This window comes from Ovis canadensis, chromosome 15, assembly GCF_042477335.2.
Source record: "Ovis canadensis isolate MfBH-ARS-UI-01 breed Bighorn chromosome 15, ARS-UI_OviCan_v2, whole genome shotgun sequence".
NCBI classification, from domain to species: domain Eukaryota; kingdom Metazoa; phylum Chordata; class Mammalia; order Artiodactyla; family Bovidae; genus Ovis; species Ovis canadensis.
This window is the reverse complement of record NC_091259.1, coordinates 48750052-48771604: the sequence shown is the minus strand read 5'-3', so window position 1 is coordinate 48771604 and position 21553 is coordinate 48750052. Positions and strand designations below refer to the sequence as shown.

General features: G+C 39.7%; 1 protein-coding gene across 6 annotated transcripts in view; it reads left to right on the top strand.

The window, feature by feature from the left end:
* The first annotated feature begins 7185 nt into the window (after window positions 1-7185).
* USP47 (ubiquitin specific peptidase 47) overlaps window positions 7186-21553 on the top strand; it is a 102370-nt gene continuing 88002 nt past the window's right edge. The window contains exon 1 of one of the 6 annotated variants that reach the window (XM_069554374.1): window positions 7186-8089. In XM_069554374.1, coding sequence (XP_069410475.1) covers window positions 8051-8089 — 39 coding nt within the window. In that variant the 5' untranslated portion in view covers window positions 7186-8050. The remainder of the gene's footprint in view (window positions 8090-21553) is intronic. The other 5 variants (XM_069554373.1, XM_069554376.1, XM_069554375.1 and 2 more) reach the window with 5 other exon arrangements.

The window sequence follows — 21553 nt, the reverse complement described above, 5'->3', positions numbered from 1 at the left end:
TTTAATTACCATCTTTGTACCTCTGAGTTTTGTTTTTGTTTCATGACAATATCATAAAATATTCACCTTTGTATCCATTATTCTTAATCCTCACAATTCTGTAAATTACAACAATGAGCCCCTGAGATTCTCAAGGAATATTGGGATCTATTCAAACACCAAATTTATAAATACTACTCTGTTGCAAAGATCTTATGAAACTGATGCCTAAAGCTCAGCTTCTGTGTTCATCAGTGCCAAATCAAATCTCAGTGAAGTGGAAAAGGCAAAGGAGGACACTGTGGGCTCATGCTCTCAAAACCACGTGTCCCAACTTGGAGAAGATGGAGAGAGGTTTAATACTAACTGTCCAAAGAGGGCATGATCAGTTCATGGACATTCTTCAGATGGCTTGGTGGTATGGTAAGTAGGAGTCAGCATCATCAACCTTCAGGTCCAACTGATCGGGGGTCTACATGTTTGTGGGCAGCATGCCATTATTAACTGCTAACGTCTCCCACCTGGAGGGGGTTTCCGTATCTGTTAAATGGCTCAAAGATACTTTTGTGTGAATCCTTTGATGGGGAAACAGGACCCTGCCCCAAGGCTTTTTCTCCTTGGTCTCCCAATCCCTTCCTTCTCTAATTAACAACTGTTTGAATCTGCCCATTGGAACTCAGGGAACGTCATGGAGTCTGAGTGAAAGCTGTTTCCTATAATCACAGAAATGGAGGACACAAAGGCTATGTGGCCAGGGAGCCCCATAGTGCCCAGCACACCTCCAGAATCACTTCAAAAGATTAATGCCATGGCTTCAGCTTCATTAGATTCCTCCTTTTTCTTCGACCTTGAAATCTGAGCATTTGCAGAGCCCTAGAGAAAGCTTCGGAAAAGGCAATGGCACCCCACTCCTGTACTCTTGCCTGGAAAATCCCCTGGACGGAGGAGCCTGGTAGGCTGCAGTCCATGGGGTCGCTAGGCATTGGACACGACTGAGCGACTTCACTTTCACTTTTCATTTGGAGAAAAGTTGCATTGGAGAAGGAAATGGCAACCCACTCCAGTGTTCTTGCCTGGGGAATCTCAGGGACAGGGGAGCCTGGTGGGCTGCCATCTCTGGGGTTGTACAGAGTCGGACACGACTGAAGCGACTTAGCAGCAGCAGCAGACAAAGCTTGGATGTATCATGGGCAATTTGTTTTTGCTTGTTGTAAGCTCTGATATTTGTGTCTCCACCTTCTACGTGTTTGTCAGGGTGTTTTCTGTTGATGTGAGTCTCTTTTTATGCTGTTGAACACATTGACCTATAAACCTTTTCTTTCGTGAACTTCTTCAGCTTAGAAAGAAACAAGCACTTCTGTGGCAGTAATTCTTTTTTAGTTTGTGTCAATGGAAAATGCTACTTCAAGCCCTTGAACAAATCTTTCTTTGAGGTCGAGGTAGGTTGAGAGCTCCACTAATGTCTTTACACTATTGCTTAATAGAAATATTTGTACACCTTCCTAGGTTTTTTTCTGGGTTACATTTTCTAGAGCATCATGTTTCCTGCTCTCTTTTCATAATAAGTTTATTTTATGTATTTATTTATGGCTTGTGCTGAGTCTTTGTTGCTGCGCAGGTTTTTCTCTAGTTGCGGAAAGCCGGGGCTGCTCTCTGGTGTGGTGTACAGGCTTCTCATTGTGGTGGCTTCTCCTGTTGCAAAGCACAGGCTCCAGGGTGCACAAGCTTCAGTAGTTGTGACTCCCGGGCTCTAGAGCACAGATTCACAGGCTCAGTAATTGTGGCACACAGGCCTCGCTGCTCTGTGGCATGTAGGATCCTCTTGGATCAGGGATCAAACCTACATCCCCCACCCTGGCATTCCTCACCACTTCCCTGAGCCACCAGGGAAGCCCACCTACTCTTATCTTTACACTAAAAGTTATCTTTTCAGTGTTTACTACATTTCTTACTTAGTTGATGACTTTTTCCCCACAGTGGTGAAAACAGCCACTGAAATAAGTTCCAAATTGCTTTTTCATGTTTCTTTAGTGATGTTGTCATTTCCATTACAAATATAAGCCCTGGACATGGAACAACAGACTGGTTTCAAATAGGGAAAGGAGTACGTCAAGGCTGTATATTGTCACCCTGCTGATTTAACTTACATGCAGAGTATATCTTGAGAAATGCTGGGCTGGAAGAAGCACAAGCTGGAATCAAGATTGCCGGGAGAAATATCAATAACCTCAGATATGCAGATGACACCACCCTTATGGGAGAAAGTGAAGAGGAACTAAAGAGCCTCTTGATGAAAGTGAAAGAGGAGAGTGAAAAAGTTGGCTTAAAGCTCAACATTCAGAAAACTAAGATCATGGCATCTGGTCCCATCATTTCATGGCAAATAGATGGGGAAACAGTGACAGATTCTGTTTTTTTGGACTCCAAAATCACTGCAGATGGTGACTGCAGTCATGAAACTAAAAGACGCTTGCTCCTTGGAAGAGAAGTTATGACCAACCTAGACACCATCTTAAAAAGCAGAGACATTACTTTGCCAACAAAGGTCCATCTATTCAAGGCTATGATTTTTCCAGTAGTCATTTATGGATGTGAGAGTTGGACTATAAAGAAAGCTGAGTGCTGAAGAACTGTTGCTTTTCAACTGTGGTATTGGAGAAGACTCTTGAGAGTCCCTTAGACTGCAAGGAGATCTGACCAGACCATCCTAAAGGAAATCAGTCCTGAATATTCACTGGAAGGACTGATGCTGATGCTGAAACTCTGATACTTTGGCCACCTGATGAGAAGAACTGACTCATTTGAAAAGACCCTGATGCTAGGAAAGATTGAAGGCGGGAGGAGAAGGGGATGACAGAGGATGAGATGGTTGGATGGCATCACCGACTCAATGGACATTAGTTTGAGCAAGCTCTGGGAGTTGGTGATGGTCAGGGAGGCCTGGTGTGCTGCAGTCGATGGGGTTAAAAAGAGTTGGACATGACTGAACAACTGAACTGAACTGAACTGACTAGTTTTACATTTCACTCTCTAACTTAGCCAGAGAACCTAGTTCATGGCTAAGATCCATCACTTTATTAGTTTCTTCAATCTCATTGCTAAAAGTTGAATTTCTTTTCAGAGTCTCTTTTTTTTTTTCCTCCCTACACCATGCAGCTTGCAGGATCTTAGTTTCCCTAACAGGTATTGAACCTGGGCCATGGCAGTAAAAGGGTCATGTTCAACCACTGGAGTGCCAGGGAATTCCCAAGGTGGAGCTATTATTATCTTTATTTTACAGATAAGAAAACTGAAGCTTATGAATTTAAGAGATTTAGCCAAGGAAGGCCATCAGTTAATATTAACAGAAGTAGGATTCAAATTTAGGTAAACAATTTTCAACTTCATTCTTTCAATCATACAGCTATAGTGTCTCCTCTCCTTGGCTAATGTATAAAATCCAAATTTTCTCTTTGGCTCAATTATAGAGTGCCACATGTCATGAACTTTTCTGGTCAAAACTGCAAATGTTAAATTGGTAAATGCCAAGAGTCTTCTTTATTCTCTCATTTTCTAATTGAGAACAGAGAGATTCCAGGAGGTTTTATATGGAGAAAGTGACAGAGCTTGAGTCTCAAAACAGATCAGTGTGGCTCCAAAGTCACATCACACTGACTAAAGATCTTTTTACCCCATTAAAACAGAATCAAGGCGAAAACCTCCATTCACATTTACAAAATACATTTAACAGTATTACTAATAGTTCTAGTTATAGGGAACATCATCACTAGGTCTTAAATTGTATCCTATGATTTTGACCTTAGGGCTTTTTAAATGTCATTTAGACATAGAGATGCTCACAAATAGTCTTGAAATATGAAAGAGGACAGAAATACCTGAAGTATTACCACGAACATTTTTAAATACACTTTTTATCTTGGAATAATTTTAGAATTGCCGAAAAGTTGCCCAGACAGAACAGAAAGTACACATATACCTCTTCCAGCTTCCCCCATGGTTAACATCTTATGTTACCATTGTATATTTGTCAAAACTAAGAAACTGATATTAGAACATTAATAACCAAACTACAGATTTTATCTGGACTTCACCAGGTTTTCCATCAATGTGCCTTCGGTTCCAGAAACCTATCCAGGGTACCACATTGCATTTAGTTGTGATGTCTCCCCAGTCTCCCCTGGTCTATGACAGTTTCTCTGTCTTTCATTGTTTTTCTAGAGCTTAACTGTCTTGAAGAATGCTAGCCAGATATCCTGTAGAGTGTCCTCCCATCTGGATTTTTCTGATGTTTTTGTTATGTTTTGGCTGGGGTTATATTATGAACATTTTCAAGTGAATGGGAAAACAAAAATAATCCAAACAATGTTATAAAGAAGACAGTCTTAGTACGTTTTTAGAAACATGAATCTCATGTAAAAAATGTTATTAATTCAACAAAAATTTATGAAGCACCTATTATGTGCCAGGCACTGAAAAAGAGTGGTCGTTAAAGGCCTCTTTGAGCAACTGAGAGAGCCCCAAATAACAAAGCAGAACTAGATAAGAGCTAAGACTTGGGGGAAGAACATCTTAGAGAAAGGAAATAACAAGGCCAAGGATTTATAGCAGAGGTAAGCAATGTATTTTAAAAGTTTCAATAAAGGCAGAGCAGCTGGGTCATTGGTGAAAGCAAAAGAGTGGTAGATGAGATGAACAAGGCAGACAGGGCTAGAGAACATTGGGTTTTACCAATGACCATAGCAAGGAATATAGGTTTTATGCTGAGCGAGATGGGAAGAGAGAGATACCATCTAATAAATTTTTAAAAGACCACCACTGTGGAGTGCTGCGTGGAGTATAAACTCTTGAGGGAGTGGGGGCAGAGTAGAAACCAGGAGCCAGGAGTTAGGAGACAAATGCATTAGTTCAGGCAAGAAAAGATGGTGATTAGAGTGAGATGGGCAGCAGTAGATATAAAGAGAAGCCGTCAGAGACTTCAGTGGCTGAGATTCCATGCTCCCAAAGGAGGGGCCTGGATTCAATCCTTGGCTGGGAAACTAGATCTTACATGCTGCAATGAAGACACACACAGCCAATTTTTAAAAAAATGGTTGGATTGGGATATATTTAATTTCAGAGTGGGAAGCAACAGCACTTTGTAATGAATTGAATGTAAGATGAAGATCCTCAAGATTTTGGTTTGACAGACTGAACTGAGGATGGTGTAGGCTATTGAGATGGGGAGAATTGACAGAGTAAATATTGCAGGAGGTAGGTGGGAGACTTAGAAATCAAATATTTTACTTCATTCAAGCTAAATGTGAGACTTTTTGAGTCATCAAAAAGGTAGATGAATGCATGCATTTGGAGCCCCTGAGAGACGTCAAGGCTGGAGACATAAAATCTATACGTAAAATAAACACATATACATGTAATAGCAATAATTTTATTTACTAGAAAGGTAGCCATACCTATTTGTTAATTTATTAATCAATTCTGCATTCATATATACTTATCCACAAATGTTTATTGTATACATACCAAGACATCAGGCTCTAGTACATTCATGCCAATGGCATTTAAAGAGAAGAGTGTGCAACCAGAGATGGTGGGTGGTGGAAAGAAAATAATAAAACTTTTAAAAATATTTATTTTTTATCTAAAAACAAAAAAGTTAAGTCTTTCAAATATTTAATATATAGATTGACACTGGCATCTCACTACTGAGTGAAAAGTGTGAGACAACATGGAAAATAATTTGGAGATTTCTTCATTTTCTTTTGTCTTAATATATTGTGATTTCCTCTAGTTTAGGTGTGCTGGGTTAAGCAGATTTACCAATTATATTGTTATTTCATTAAATTAACCCCCACAAAACTGAAAGTAGCTAAAAAAGATTTCTGGAAAGAAAACATGAGTTGGAGATAATAAAGCAGGCGTAAAGGGGAAGATGATAGAGATGACATACCTGCTTCTAGCATGAGCTCTGCAGAAGCCATCTTATTAAGTAGTGGGCATGACATTTTGAAATCAGAGATTTGAGAATATTTCCATTATGTGATTTTGATGTAAAATGACATATTGTGTGCTATCCAAGGCTGGATAGTGAGGCAAGCGAGGCATTCACTTTGGGCCCAAAATTTAAGAGGATGCCCCAAAATCAGCAATCAAGATGAACACCTACATGCAATATTTTAAAAAGTCAAAATGGATGCAAAAATCTACGATACACAAAAATCAAAAATTTAAATACAACATCAGTATTCAAAAAAAAAAAAAAACACCTTATACATGTATACTAAAACTTGAAGGCAGAATTTTCCAACCTGTTAGAAGAAATCTTCCAAGCAATGCATTCCAAAGAGTTTTGAAAATATATAAAAATGCAACATCTTCTGACTGACATCAGGGAAGACAGAAAGTTACTAGCTGAGTTTCAAACAAAAACTTCATGGTTGGTGGATGGAAGTGACAAAAAGGGATACTTGCATTAGTAACAGCAGCCAAAGATGTATTTCTTCCATTAGGATTTACATATCTTTGTGAGTTATCTTCTTCAGCTTATGACAGCCGTTAAATTGAAGTACAGAAATAACCTGAACGTTGAATCACATATTTTAATAAGTTTCATAAAGTATTACAGATTTTTAAAATCACTGAGACTTAAGTCAATCATTGCTTTCACTAAATATTTTTAGTGAAAATAACACGGATTTTTAAAAGATAATTAATATAGAAACTAACTCTTAGCTACTTTAAATGTTTGTTTCATCTTTATCCTTTTTACACTTTTAAAAGGCTTTACCTCATATACAACAGGACGTGTCTAAACTTACTAAGTATAGAGACTTTTTGTAATACAGAAGCGCAATCAAAAAAAAAAAAAACGTTTGGAGAGCACACACAGTTTAGACAGGTAGTTGTGGGTGTTAGGAACATATCAGAATTATATTATCTCAGAGTGCGAAAACATCGCTGTACCGCGGAAGTCTTCAAGAAGGACATCCCACCAGGTTTTCATAAGGGAAGTTTGAGGAATGAGCAGGATTTAGAAAAATAACCATCGCAAAATTTGCTGCCTATAAAACAGTACAAATGCTTACTGCCAAAGGAGATTAACGTACTTTAAAAACATTTTTAAAAGAGGATCCTAGGTCCAAACTGCAGCCCCACTCTCTGAAGCTATCTCAGTCCCAGACTTGAACCTGTGCGAGGAGGAAGTTCCCCGAACTGGCCCAGCAGAGTGCAGCTCTGATGGAGGGGGGCTGGAGGGAAAGTGATACCTCTTTCGCGAGCTATGGACTTGTCCCCTCCCCAAGCAGGAGACCAGACTTGAGGTCCCTCGAGCCGGGCCCTCGGGAGGGTGGGGAAAGGGGGAAAGAAAACGCAGTCCTTTCTGGCTGGGACCGTGTCTGAGGGCGGAGGCCGGGAGGTAGTCCGTGATGCTTTCTCTTCCAGGCAGAGGCCGAGGTCTGTGAAGAGGGGAAGAGTTCAGGAGCTCCTCTAACAGGGAGGGCGAGCAGTGTTGGTAGCAGGGCCAGAGGTGAGGCTTTAGGGTCGAGTCTCTCCCCGGTGGGCGGAGAGTCCGAAGAGCCCTGAAAGGCATGGAGAACCTGAGGCCTGGTCCTTTCCCTGCCAGCAGAGGGAGTCCCGAGGTGGACAGTCTGGAATCCCTCTCCGAAAAGCGTTTCCTTGGCCGCTCAACCAATTTTATACATCTCGAAGCCGAGTGAGAGCCGAGGTAATTAGCTGCGAACGACAGCTGTCTGGGTATCTTGGGCGCCAGGCGCCGGGATCGAAGCCCGACAGTCCGAATTCTCGCGAGAGCGGCCGCCGCCATTTTTCCATTGATTGCGGCCGGCGGGGGGAGGGGCCGACGACGAAGGCGACGGCGGCGGCGGCGGCGGCGGCGGAGCCTTGGGTCGGTGTCTGCGCGTTGGTGTCTGAGGCCCAGGTTGAGGCCTCCGCGATAGCCTGAGCGCCGGCGGTGGAGAGGATGACTTCCGCCGCCGTTTTTCTCCTGAGCTAGAGAGGCGCCGCCACCCTCCCCCTCCTCCGGCAGGGCGGAGAGGAGCGGCCGGGAGTCTGAGCGATGGTGCCCGGCGAGGAGAACCAACTGGTCCCGAAGGAGGTGAGGGGCCGGCGGAGGAGGCTAGGCCCGAGGCCTGCGGCCGCTGCGAGCAGCGCAGGCCGGGGGCGAGGGGCGGGCTGCGGGCCCAGCTCGTGGGCTGGCCCGGCCGTGGGGGAAGGAGGAGGTGTGTGGTGCGGGGTTGGGGGGTGGTGCAGGGTGGGTGCGGCGAGCAGCTGGGAAACCGGGCTGGATCTCGGGGGTCGAGGAAGCGGAGACCTCTCCCCTTGGATTTGGGGTGCTGGACAATAAACGGAGTGGACTGGAAGGAATCTGGTCTTGGTCTAGGGGGAGAGGGTAGCTTAAGTATTTAACATATTGAGCCAAGGTGGAGAGGTAATTTCAAAGAAAAAATTCTGCAACAGTGGCCGATGTGCACGACAGGGTGACGGTGCTGCTTCTGGTTTTGACAGTGGCATAGCTCTCAGGGCTTGTGAAATCTACGCCCAACTTGAGCTTTGTGCGAGGGCAGTTAACTGTTAGGACTTTTTTGAACTCCTGTTTCTTACTTGGTGGTACTATGGGCCTGCCTAAATGAGGCCTGCCGAAGACCGTTGAAAAGTAGCAAATGTGACTTCCAAGTAAAGGTAAGAGGTAACGAAGCATTACCATATGGAGAGTTGAACTACTTTTTGTAGTTGGGTTGTGTATGCCAGTTTGGGTGACTTATTACATTCTTAAAAGCAAGTGATATGAGAAGGCTTGACTTCTTGGCTTCTCTTGAATAGCAGGAGAAGATTAATGATAGAATCCAGCGCTGGCCAGTGAATTTCAATATATTAATAGTATCTCTGTTGGCTTTATAAATATCTTCAGGGTGTCCAAATGTGTATTTTTAACTGGCTGATCATCAGGCGAATGCTTTGGATTTTTATTTCTCGTATACCTCAAATAGATGCAAGTGTCGGTTGAAATTAGCTATATCGGATCTTGATAGTTGTGGGTGATCTTAAAATTTTTTAATTCTTTTTTTTTTTTGCCTTTTTTGGTTGCTTGTAGCTATTTGTTGCTACTTGAGCAAGCTCTGACGCTGCAAAAGTATTATTGGAGTTGTGTATAAGTGATAGGAATATTTTCCCAACTTTATCAGATGATTGTTTTGCAAGGACAGTTTTTTAAAACTCAATTCTTATGTGTCAGTATTTATTCATCAAACACCATCTGCACAGAAAATAATAAACAGATGAATTAATCAGAATTCTTGCCTTGGGAACTTCTAAGGGTACTAAGAAAGGTAACACTAGTATTCATTGAGCTCCAAGTAGGGGCTAAGCAATTTTCTACAAAAGTAAACTCTTAATCAAGGATGAAAGTGATAGATACTATGAGATGGATATTAAAAATGAATTCTCTTTTAGAGTTACACAGTGCTGGTTTTCATTTCCATGAAAAGCAAAGTTAGTCCTTTCTTAATTTTTTGACCATTAGAAAATATTTGTGGAACTTTGCTTTATGAAAGCTCAATATTAGGTTTATTTCCCTAATAATTTGCTTTATAGAAAACATGATACAGATATACTTCCACAGGAAAATACCTGCAGTGCTGCTTTTACCTTTTGGATTTTAGAGGTTAAATGCCTCACTGATGGGTGGGTAGGGAGATCCAGGAGGGGAGGGATATATGTATACATACAGCTGATTTACTTCCTTGTACAGCAGAAATTAACACAATATTGTAAAACAACTATACCCTAATAAAAATTTTTTTTTTAAGATTGAATGCCTCTCCTTTAAGACTAATTCCTTTACCTGAGCCTTCAAACTCATCCTGAGTTCTGACTTTTTTGTTTCTTACTCCTTCTGGATCACGTGCCTGTATTTTCTGTTCCCCAGACTCATCTTCAGTCTTTTTCCCTGACTCCTTTCATGATTCCTGGAAGTGTGTACAGTACTCTCAAATCTCAGGTCTGTCATTTTTTTCACTAGTTAAGTGGTTCATTCTTTTTCGATGGCCATACTCCTCTTCTTTCCTGCTTCTCTTCCTTGAGTTTTCTTATGCATTTGATACTTAAAAAAAGAAATCCTTGATTTTAGTAATACTGTATTTTGGGCCCTTTTTCTCGTACCTGTTTGTCCTGTCTGGTCACTCATTTGGTCAGTGTCTTTCTCTTTTTCTGTGTCTTTTAATTATCACTTTTGTCTGATCTTTGTCATCCTCTGTCTGGTAGAAGTAGAATTATATAGTGTTAAAGCTGAGAGAGCACATAGTGATATGATCACCTAGTATTATAACACGCCCCTTCACTTTTACAGATAAGGAAATTAGGGCCAGAGGATTGAAAAGGACTTGTTCAGGGTCACATAATGAGTAAGTAAATGACAGAGCTAGGACTAGAACTCACATCCTCTTGATTATACTCTTATTTTACACATCCCTCCATGTAACCTAGAGGCTCTGTAAGAATGGTTTGTAACTCTCTAACTATATTTATTATGTGAAAATAAATTACAGAATTGTAAATAATATAAAATGTCTTGGTTCTGTTCTAATGGCTTATTACCAACTATATGGAGAGCTTTATCTTTTTTTTTTTTAAGGGAACCTCTGACCCTTACTAGATTTAGATATATGGATAAAGTATATGCATTCATGTGTGTGTGCAGTTGTTGAACGAATAATATATTATTCTGGTCCTAGAAGCTCAAGGACAAAACTGTACCTTAGACTGCTGAAGAAGGCAGCTAAGTGTCATGTGCAGGGCTTGGCAAACTACAGTCCCTGGGCCAAATTCAGCCTGTAGCCTGTTTTGTTTGGCACATGATTTAAGAATGATTTTTACATTGTCAAATTGTTGAAAAATATCAAAATAATAATAATCTGTGATACATGGAAGTATATGAAATTTAGATTTCAGTATTCATAAATAAAGTTTTATTGGAACACAGCCATGCCCATTTTTTACTATTGTCTATGGCTATAGTAAAGTAGTTGATACAGATGCTGTATACAGGGTACATTTGAAGTTACTTAGCTTGGCGGTCAAGACTTAGTATTGATACAGTTTGATTCTGGCCACAATCTGCCCTTTCAGAAAGCTTATCTCTTCTCCTTCAAAGCAAGTTTTTAATGTAGCCAAACAGGTTTTTCTTTAACTTGCTTTTCACTTCTGTTTGTGCTGCCTCTTTCCTACTTCTGCCCACCAATTCAGAACATTCATACACATCTTTCCTTAAGTATCTCATATCTCATTTATTCTTAAAAAACTTTTCTGACCATTTAACCTTAAGTATTTCTCCTTCTTAGAAGACTTATATATGAACAGAATTCATTTGCCAATTAGTACATAGTGGTTTGTGTTATCTATTATGGGCTTCCCTGGTGGCTCAGATGGTAAAGCGTCTGCCTGCAATGCGGGAGACCTGGGTTTGATCCGTGGATTGGGAAGACCCCCTGGAGAAGGAAATGGCAACCCACTCTAGTACTTTTGCCTGGAAAATTCCATGGATGGAGGAGCCTGATAGGCTACAGTCCATGGGATCGCAAAGAATCAGACACGACTGAGCAGAGTCACTGGCTCACTGGTCATCTATTATAGTCTCAACTGTATTTTATTAGTATTCATGATGGATGTCTTGACAGCAGAGATCTTTATGTGTCTCTCTCACCTGCGCTTTTTTTTTTTTTATGTACTATAGGTTTAGGTTTGTCTAGGTTTGTATAGGTCTGGTTTGTCTAGGTTTGACAGACCTAGACAATGTATTAAAAAGCAGAGACATCAGTTTGCTGACAAAGGTCCATATAGTCAAAACAGTGGTTTTTCCAGTAGTCATGTATGGATGTGAGAGTTGGACCGTAAAGAAGGCTGAGCACTGAAGAATTAATGCTTTTGAATTGTAATGCTGGAGAAGACTCTTGAGAGTCCCTTGTACAGCAGGGAGATCAAGCCAGTCAATCCTAAAGGAAATCAATCCCTAATGTCCATTGGAAGGACTGATGCTGAAGCTCTAATACTTTGGCCACCTGATGAGAAGAGCCAGCTCATTGGAAAAAAACCCTGATGCTGGGAAGGATCAAGGGCAGGAGGAAAAAGGGACGACTGAGGATGAGATCGTTGGATGGCATCACTGATTAAGTGAACATGAGTTTGTGCAAACTCCAGAAGATTGTGAAGGATAGGGAAGCCTGGTGTGCTGTAGTCCATGGGGTCCCAAAGTGTCGGACACAACTGAATGACTGAACAACTCTAGGTCTAGGACAGCGTCCTTTCTGAAGCACATCTTCAGTAATGTTCATTGGTCTGGTTACAGGGTTGCAAGGAAACCAGTTTCTAACCAATTTCCCATGCTTGGATGTTTTTCATAACATCCTTGGCAAGCTGTTTTCCAACCTCAGCTTGAATACCTTCATGACATCTCGGGTAATATCTTTGTCTTTTAAGAGATCTGTTTTCAGTTTTTGAGCTGAGAGAAGTCTAGATCTCTATAACTGCCATCTTTTGATTGTTGGCTCTGGACAACAGAGAAATTTTAAATCATTTTCCAGAGGATAACTTTTTTCCATTGTTGAACATGGGGGAAGGGAGTAGGAGGACCAAGCTCTGTTTTAAAGTCTGAGCATCCTCAGTTCTCTTAAGTGTTTCTCAGCTTGCTCTGCTTTAGACATAATCGAGTGATTTCTCCTAGTTGTTGTACCCAGAGGAGAGCAAAGACAGTGTGGTCTGTTCTGTGTGGTTAACAATAAAGCTTTTCCCCTCACCTTTTCACTCTGCTGTGTGTCTTTGAATTGTTGTATGTTGATGTTGACTCTGAGATCTTTTGCTTTTAATATTACAATTTTTATTTATTGCTTTGTTGCTTTTATTCTATTTCTTTATAAGGAATTTGTGACATTAATATTTGTTGAGTACTCACTGTACATTGCTGTATGCTGGCATACAGGGAATAATTAGAAAAAGTAGAAAAAAATTTTTTCCTCAAGTATCTTCTGGTATAATTAAGGATATTACAATGTACCTAGTGGTTTTAAAATAATACTTTCACTGCAAAAAGTGGTGTCCAAGGAGAATATAAATGTAGAAAGGATGGAAAAGTGAAAGAAAAGAATATGTGGTTCCACATCTCAGTGGATTTTTTTCTGCTTCTCTTTAATAATCACTACTTCTCTTATTGTGGAGCACAGGCTTAATTGCCCCACAGCGTGTGAAGTCTTCCCAGACCAGGGATTAACCCATCTGCATTAGCAGGTGGATTCTTAACCAGGGAAGTCAATAAACACCACTTCTATCTGGAACTAATGATGATACTAATAATCCAAAATTTATTGAGCATTTATTAAATGTCAAATATTGTTGTATGTGCTTTGTGTGTATTAACTCATTTGAACTTCACAATGACCTCATAACTCTATCAGGACCATTGATATTGAGAGCCCCCAAAACATTAAAACAGCTTGTTTTTCATCTCTATTGTCCTTTTTTTTTTTTTTTTTAATCAGTTCCATCAGTATCTACTATGGAGCATGTCAAATGAATATTCTTTTAATTTGTATGGCTTCAACCTTTGATTGTAATTTACATGTTTTTAATATCTCAAGCCCTGATCTTTCTTCTAGTTTCAGATTTCCACCTGCATACTGGATATCTGTAGTTGGTTGTACTCTAGGACCTATAGATTAAATATGTGTAGTATCAACCTCATTTCTCTTTCCTCTCTTCTTGGTCCTCCTCCCAGCATAATTTTTTGTATTCTCTTATTCAGTTAGTGTCATCATCTTCTGTTTGCTTAAGTTAGAACATTTTTTTAACAACTCCTTTTTGCATATATAGTTGGACCATCACTTGCAAAATGTCTCTTGTATCCTTACCTTTCTCTTTTGGGCTCTGCCTCTCTCTATTGTCTCATTCCAGTGTAGGCCCTTTAAATGGTCTCTGTGCTTCTAGGCTCTTTTCTTTAGTAACTGTCTTCTCCACAGTAGCCATTACTTTCTAAAACACATAAGATTATGACTTACCTGTTTTAAAATTTATAATTATTACCCTCTGATTGCAAATCAAATACTAGATACAATTTATAAACACTTTGTGCCAGACACTACTAAACAGTTTACACTCTTTTCTCATTTAATACATATAAAGCTCTTTAAGGCAGCTCTTTCACTGTGTATTTTTTAGATAGATAGAAAGTATGCATAAAGAGTAAGTAACTTCCTCAGAGTTGTTTAGCTGTTGGTTTCTGAGTCACTGTGGCCTTAAGCAGTAGGAAAGTCCTTCATAATATAGTCTCAATTGATTTGTTTTTTACAATTAATTTTTATCAAAGTTATATATGCACATATTTAAAAGAGATGAGTAGCTCTGCTGTACAGATTCCCTTCCCCTTCCATTTCAGGCTGTCCAGAGGCAACCACTTTCAACTCATTCTTCAGATATTTATCTCCACATTTCAAAGTCGTGTTCCTGTCGTTTTCCTTCGTGAAAGTTTATGTCAATGTGACTATATACATAGTTGAGCTTTGTAGTTTATAGTGATTATTTTCCCTTCCTGTGTAGCATTTTGTGTTTTCCATGAATTAATATTTTCTAAAAATTTGCTTTTGCTTAGTTTTCTGTGTACTTATCATTAATTTCACCAGGTGCTTCTCAACTAAGGGTATTGGCGATGTTGGGTAGGTGAGCAAGGGCAGGAGTGTGCCTCTGATGTCTAGTGAGCAGAAGCAAGCTATGCTGCCAAGCATCATCCTAACTGCACTAGACAGCCTCCTACAGCAAAGAATATGTGGTCCAAAATGTCAATAGTGCTACTGTTGAGAAACCCTGAGTTAGTCCAAACTCTGAAGTGTATAAATCTTCTCGTTATTATGTTCAAACCTGCCAGTTTCTTTGGATGAATTTTCTTGAACTGCAGCTGTTGTCTTAGATTTACATTTATAATCATCTTAGTTTCCCGCAGGTCTGTCTAGGAGTTCCTGGTTCTGAACCTGATGCCTTCATCTTTCTTTGTGTTCTCATTTTGGAGGACCACTTTCAATAGCTTTCAGGATGGGCCATAATTTTTTGAGACTTCACTTGCCTTAAAATGTTGTTTCTGTTCTCTTTGTAGATAGTTTGGTAGGCAGGGAATTCTCGGTCAGAAATATTTTTTCTCAATTTTGAAAACATTGCTCCATTACTATCTTTTTTTCAGTGTTGCTGTTGAGACATCAGATGCCTAAAAGATTTTGAATTTTATTTTTCCTCTGGAAGCTTGAAGAATCTTTTCCCCTAGAGTTCTGAAATTTCTGGATTATGTGTAAAGGTCTGTTTTTCTCCATTTCTGCTGGATTCAGGGTAGTCTTATTCAATCTGAAATTTATCTTATCAGTTCTAGGAGATTTCCTTAAGTAATTTCTTTGGTTTCTTCCCCTTTGTTTTCTGTTTCTCTTGAATTCCTGTTGTTTAGGTGTTAGGCCTACTGACTGGCTTATCTAATTTTCTTCTGTGTTTACATCTATTTTCTATTTCTTTCTTTTTCCTCTGCTTTCTGGGAGATTTTTCTCAATTTTGTCTTATAATTCTTCTACTAAGATTTTATTTCTGCTATTATGTTTATAATTTCCGAGTACTTTTTTTTCCTAAAAAAGTTTAAATGATAATATTCTTTTGTTTCATGGATATAATATCTTTTCTGTCTTAGGAAGTTATTGGTATGTTTCTTCTCTGAATATTCTCTTTTCTCCAAATTTCCTTTTTCTGTTTGTTGGCTTTGGGCTTTGTCTTTTATATTAGATGTTTTTTTTTTAGATGTCTGGTATTCCTTGGAAGTCAGTGCTTATTTAGAAGAGGGCCCTTACAAAGCTGAATGGAAGCTCTGCCAGTGAGTGATTATGGTTTTCCCTGTTCATTGGATATGTCTGGACAATTTCCTTAGACTCCCAGTGACAGGTTTTTCTCTTGTGCTGAATTGATTTCCCAGAAAAGATTTCTGGTCTGTTCCTTGAAGAGTTGAGTACAAAAAGGGAATGTGGGTTTTATCATGAAGTACACAAGTACACGTCATTTAATTCTGCAGTTTTCAGTATGCACGCCTGCTGACCTGAGTCTGACTCTGTGGCCCTAGACTGTAGCCCGCAAGGATCTTCTGTCCATGGAATTCTCCAGGCAAGAATACTGGAATGGATTGCCAAGCCCTCTTCCAGGGGATCTTCCCGACTCAGGGATCGAACCCAGGTCTCTTAAGTCTTCTGCATTGGCAAGCGGGTTTTATACCACTAGCACCACCTGGAAAGCCACTTTCCAGTATGGCAGCCTTCCAGTTCAGTTGCACCTGGCGTCCTCTTGTCCAGAGATACCTTGTTTTATACTCTCCTGAGATTGTTTAGTCTCTTGCCAAGAAAGGGTCAAAGAGTAGGAAAGAGAGGATCTGGAAGTTTTGACTGTTTCTTAAGCAGACTTTGATCTCCTATTCTAGCTTGGACCTCACTCTTGCTCCCAGAGTATCTGAGACAGCTAGTTCCTGAGCCTTTTAGGTTTTTCTTTTTTTTTTTTTAATAGAAGTCTTGAAAAAGGAATACACGGAGTTCCCGTATACCCACCACCAAGCTTTTCCTTATGATAATCATTTTATATAAATCATAGAACACTTATTAAAAGTAAGAAACTAACTGTAGTACAATACTATTAAGTATACTATAGAATTTATTTAGATTTAACTAGTTTTCCACTAATGTTTCTTTTTAGTCCAAGGTATAATACCAGAATAATCAGAATACCTCATTAAATTTTGTTGTCATGTCTCCTTAGTTTCCTTTACTTGTGATACTTTCTCAGACTTTTCTTTTTCATGACTTTGACATTTTAAACAGTACTAGTCATTTTTGCAAAATGGCTGTCAATTTGGGTTTGTCTGATGTTTTCTCAAGATCAGACAGAGGTTGTTAAAGAGAAGGATATCACAGAAGTGATACGTCCTTCTCAGTGCTTCATTTGGAGGGGGGTGGAGGTGACATGATGTTGACGTATTCTACTGGTAATATTAACCTTTGATCACTGGGTTCAGGTGATTCTGCTAGGCTTCTCCACTGTAAAGTTACTATTTTCCTCTTTAATAATTACTAACTACTTTGAGACCATGCAGATATCCTGTTTCTACTTAAACTTTTGCCCTCTAGTTTTAGCATCCACGTATAGATCTTGCTACTGTTAAGATTTTCTCTTTCCCTCATTTCTTCATTTATTAATTGGAATTCTTTTGTGAGCAGAAGCTGTCCCTTCTCCCCCATTTATTTACTTATTTATTTATATCAGTGTAGACTTACAGATTTTATTTTATTCTTTGTATTATTACCCCAAATTATTGTTACTAATTTTGTTGCTCAAGCTGTTGCAGTCTTGGCCAGGGAAGCTCTTTCTGATTGGCATCTGTGCTCATCCTTGCTTTTTGAGCACGTCTTTAATTTGTGGCACCACATAATGCTTCAGCCCATCTTCTATTTGCGCTGCCTCAACACTACAATCAAGCACTTCTCCAAAGAGTTTAGAGGTCTTTTGCTGTAAATGTAAATGTGGTATGTGCTATAAACCAGGTGTCTTTGTTTTTCGTCTAGGCTAATAATAAAGGTTTCAACCTTCTCTGCTGTAAGAGTCATTACCACCTGTTCTGCTTTCCAGCTTCTAAAATCGTGTTTTTGGTTTCCTATGGATTTATGCTCTTTAAAAGTTTTCTTTATTCTTGTTTCAGAGATATTTTGGGAAGCTTTAGAGCTAACTGCTTGCATTCACTCTGTCCTCTTTAACCAGAAATGCTTAATGCTTTTGCTGTCTCCTGCCCCAAGCCAGTTTTGTTTTAGCCACATTCAGCTGCATTAGTGGCTCTTCTCTGATGTGCTCTATGCTGTCCTGTGTCACTTGCCCTGAGTGAATAATACGAAGTATTTTTGTAACATCTGTTTTTTAGGGAGTTTTAAATGGGTGAACTTTGATTTTTACATGAAAACTATTTAAGTACTTTCTTAAGTACATTGTTAGGATTGTTGCCTCTCTTTAATTTTCCATTCTCTGAATTAGTCACATAAATGTTTTGTTTCTCAGTACCAGATACTGTAATTTTTGCCAAAACAAAGGGGAGAAGCACAGTGTGTCCAGAGGACTTGTGTACCATCACCACCCTAGCCCAAATTAAAAAAAAGATTGGGTTGAAAATAGGGAGTTGTGAAAAACATAGCATTAAATTTATTTTCAAATACCTATTGTAAATTAAAGTTCCAGAAGACGTCTACTTTAAAAACCAATTCATTGGTATTGAGGATCTTACTTAGTTAAGACAGCGTAATAGGTGTCATGATATGCAGAGGCATGTTCTTTCTGAGGCTTATTGCACAGATTTTAAAGTGTTCTATCCAAGTATTGCTGCTTACAATCTAATTTTCTACCAACCTTCTCTGTTGTTTAAAAAAAAAAAAGTCTTGGCAGGACTTCTCTTGGTGGTCCAGTTGCTAAGACTCTGAGTTCCCAATACAGGAGACCCAGGTTCAATCCCTGGTCAGGGAGCTAGATCTCTACAGGCAGCAACTAAGACCCACCGCAGCCAAATAAATAAAAATCAACATTGAAATAAAAATTATTTTAGTCTTTGGCAAAATGATTGTGACTAGCAGTGATGGCAGATGATTGGCAAAAACGATGTGATCTTTTAGATCAAGATTCTTAATGTATATTTTTCCTGAGCCTGGTTTTCTGTTAGTATAATGGAAGAAGGGATGGATATAGTTGTAGTGTGAGTAAACAGATGTCTCCTCTCTGCTGCATACTTCTGTTTACTTTGTCTCAGGTTTGGGAACAGTAGTAATTGCACTATTCTTTTGTTTAATGAAACTAAACTGAACCAAGCATACATAAAGTAGACATAGAGGGAATTCCTTGGTGGCCCAGTGGGAAATACTTTGCCTTGCCATTAATGTAGGGAATGCTGGTTCGATCCCCGGTCAGGGAGGTGAGATCCCAGATGCCTCATGGCCGAAAAAATAAAACGTAAAACAGAAGCAATATAGTAACAGAGTCAATGAAGCCTTAGAAAAAAATAAAGTAGCCATGGATATGAACATTTTCATTGATATAAGACTGTCACTGAAACCTACTGTTGAGAGTGTTGAGAGATTACTCTTTGTATGGAGATTACTTTTTGTATGAAACTTACTGAGATCTGTGTCTTGAATTTGTTGTGTTTCTTGTTTGTTTGTTGTTGCTGTTTTGGCTATGCCATGCTGCTTGCAGAATCTTAGTTCCCCTGCTGCTGCTGCTAAGTCGCTTCAGTCGTGTCTGACCCTGTGCAACCCTGTAGACGGCAGCCCACCAGGCTCTGCCGTCCCTGGGATTCTCCAGGCAAGAACACTGGAGTGGGTTGCCATTTCCTTCTCCGGTACATGAAAGTGAAAAGTGAAAGTGAAATCGCTCAGTCGTGTCCTACTCTTAGCGACCCCATGGACTACAGCCTACCAGGCTCCTCCGTCCATGGGATTTTCCAGGCAAGAGTACTGGAGTGGGGTGTCATTGCCTTCTCCTACCAAGGATCAAAACTAGGCCCTGTCAGTGAAAGTGCTGAGTCCTAACCACTGGACTGCCAGGTAATTCCCAATAGGTTTACATTTTATTTTTAAAATTTAAAAAAAAAAAAAATGTTTTTTGGTCATGCCAAGCAACTGTCTTGAATTTTTTATGCTTTTTAAAAGCAAGCTTTAAAATGCTACCTAAACAGCAAATCTAGCCCTTTTTATTAGTATAAGAAACCTTTCCTGATCTTCCTCTTCCAATCTAATACCATTTTTCTAACCCTGAAATGCCATAATGCTGTAGCTTTTGACATTTGAAAAATTACACTTCTTTATTATAGGTTAATTCAAAGTCAAGACACAACAGTCAGAGTGCCTCGGTTCAAGTACCAGTTTTGTGACCTTGGGCAAGTTATTTAACTTCCCAGTACCTAAGTTAAATGTGGATACTAGTAACTACCTCCTTGGGCTTTTGGGAAAATATAATGAGTTAATACATATAGAGTGTCTTTTACTTAATAAGCATTCTTACAAGTGTTATCTGTTAGAATAAATGTTGCTACCTTCATTATCATTATTACCTTCATTCTGTATTGGTTTAGGGGCCAGCATAATATGCTATACATGAATATGTATTGATTAAATTAAAATGAAATCATGTCTTAGTTATTAAATATGCTTAGTTGTTTGAAGTCATGGATCTGATATGACCTGTCAGCATAAATCCTAAATGATTGTTAGATTTGATAGGTTTTTTATATTATCAAGTAAGACTTGTTTTTACTGCTTTTTAATAACTGAAACATAACAAAGTACAGCTTTTAAATGAAACTTTCTAGTCTGGTAAGATCCTAAGAAAAATTGATTTAGAATATATAGATATTTGTTGAAATAACTTACTAGATTAACAGGTTATTTGTTTATAAGATTCAGTGTGAAATGTTATTTCAAAGCAGGATCCATGTTAAGAATGTTTGTTTCTGGGAGAACTTAATGTGTTTGATAATTCTGACTTTCGAAAACTGGAGTATAGCCAGTTGACATGAATAGAAGGACCAATTAACTTGTCTATTTTGTCAGTTGTATTACTGATGGTAAAGATTTTGCCTACCAAGCAGGACACATAGCTTGGATCCCTGGGTCAGAAAGATCTCCTAGAGAAGGAAATGGCTCCCACTCCAGGGCTTCCCTGGGGGCTCAGACGTTGCCTACAATATGGGAGACCCAGGTTCGGTCGGGAAGATCCCTTGGAGAAGGAAATGGTAACCCACTCCAGTATTCTTGCCTGGAGAATCCCATGGACGGAGAACCCTGGTAGGCTACAGTCCAGGGGGTTGCAAAGAGTTGGACACGACTGAGCGATTTCACTTTAACTTTCTACTATTCTTGCCTGAGAAATCCCGTAGCCAGAGGAGCCTGGTGGGACCACAGTCTATGAGGTCGCAGAAGAATGAGACACAACTTAGTGACTTAGTTCAGTTCAGTCACTCAGTTGTGTCTGACTCTTTGAGACCCCATGGACTGCAGCACTCCAGGCCTCCATGTCCATCACCAACTCCCGGAGTTCACTCAAACTCATGTCCATTGAGTCGGTGATGCCATCCAACTATCTCATCCTCTGTTGTCCCCTCCTCTTCCCGCCTTCAATCTTTCCCAGCATCAGAGTGTTTTCAGATGAGTCAGTTCTTCGTATCAGGTGACCAAAGTATTGGGAGCTTCAGCGTCAGCATCAGTCCTTCCAGTGAATATTCAGGACTGATTTCCTTTAGGTTGGACTGGTTGGATCTCCTTGCAGTCCAAGAGACTCTCAAGAGTCTCCTCCAACACCACAGTTCAAAAGCGTCAGATCTTCAGTGCTCTGCTTTCTTCACAGTCCAACTCTCACATCCATCCATGACTGCTGGAAAAACCATAGCTTTGACTAGATGGACCTTTGTTGGCTACACAACAACAATATGACTGTGCTTTAAATTTGATGCTGTGTGATTGCCATAAGACTTGCAGAG